The sequence below is a fragment of the Penaeus monodon genome, chromosome 19 (genome assembly GCF_015228065.2).
Source record: "Penaeus monodon isolate SGIC_2016 chromosome 19, NSTDA_Pmon_1, whole genome shotgun sequence".
NCBI classification, from domain to species: domain Eukaryota; kingdom Metazoa; phylum Arthropoda; class Malacostraca; order Decapoda; family Penaeidae; genus Penaeus; species Penaeus monodon.
In genome coordinates, this window is record NC_051404.1 from 32,824,914 (window position 1) to 32,825,518 (window position 605).

Sequence of the window (605 nt, forward strand, 5' to 3'; positions counted from 1 at the left end):
AGTTCGTTGTCAGACGTGGTTGCCTCCTGCGCGTAAGTGTCACCCGAGCGGCTCCGTCTCTGAGCGTAGGTCTCGCCCACACTCTGTCGACGAAAGTTCCTGTCACGCTACTCTCCTGTCCTGACTCCATTTCATAGAGGATTATTCTACGCAACCATACGTGCTTGAGCGCATATCTTATATTTAGAATTATGAATAAAAAATACACTAAGGCTTATAATATAAAACACAACACCGTAACTCAATGCAACGATTAGGGATCGGCAAAGAAGCCTCCAGTGCAAACTAGATCATACAACGTTGCAACGAACTGAAAGAGAAGGTAAAGAAGAAAAATGCCTCCCAGACAGCACTGCGGCCTGCGTTGTTTCCGAAAGGTCCTACGGTACCTTTGAGAGGATGTCCGATCCCGCCGGGGGCGCGAGAGGCTCTAGCTTGTTGGGTCGCTGCGGCAGGAGCTCTACGGAGTCCTCGTTGACAGTGTCCGAGGGCGTGAGGGTGACCAGGTCCTCCTGCCCGCTCTCCGTGTCGAGCAAATCTGCCGGGGCGAGGCGCGGGTCAGAGGCATGACGGAACGCGAAATGGCGGAGCTTATTCAGGCCTAT

The 605-nt window shown here is 52.9% G+C and overlaps 1 protein-coding gene across 1 annotated transcript in view; it reads right to left on the reverse strand.

The window, feature by feature from the left end:
* LOC119585394 (proline-rich protein 36-like) overlaps positions 1–605 on the reverse strand; it is a gene marked incomplete in the record, with an annotated part of 46,402 nt that overhangs the window by 4,318 nt on the left and 41,479 nt on the right. Inside the window, 2 exon segments of the mRNA XM_037934057.1 lie at positions 64–83; positions 390–538. Coding sequence (XP_037789985.1) covers positions 64–83; positions 390–538 — 169 coding nt within the window.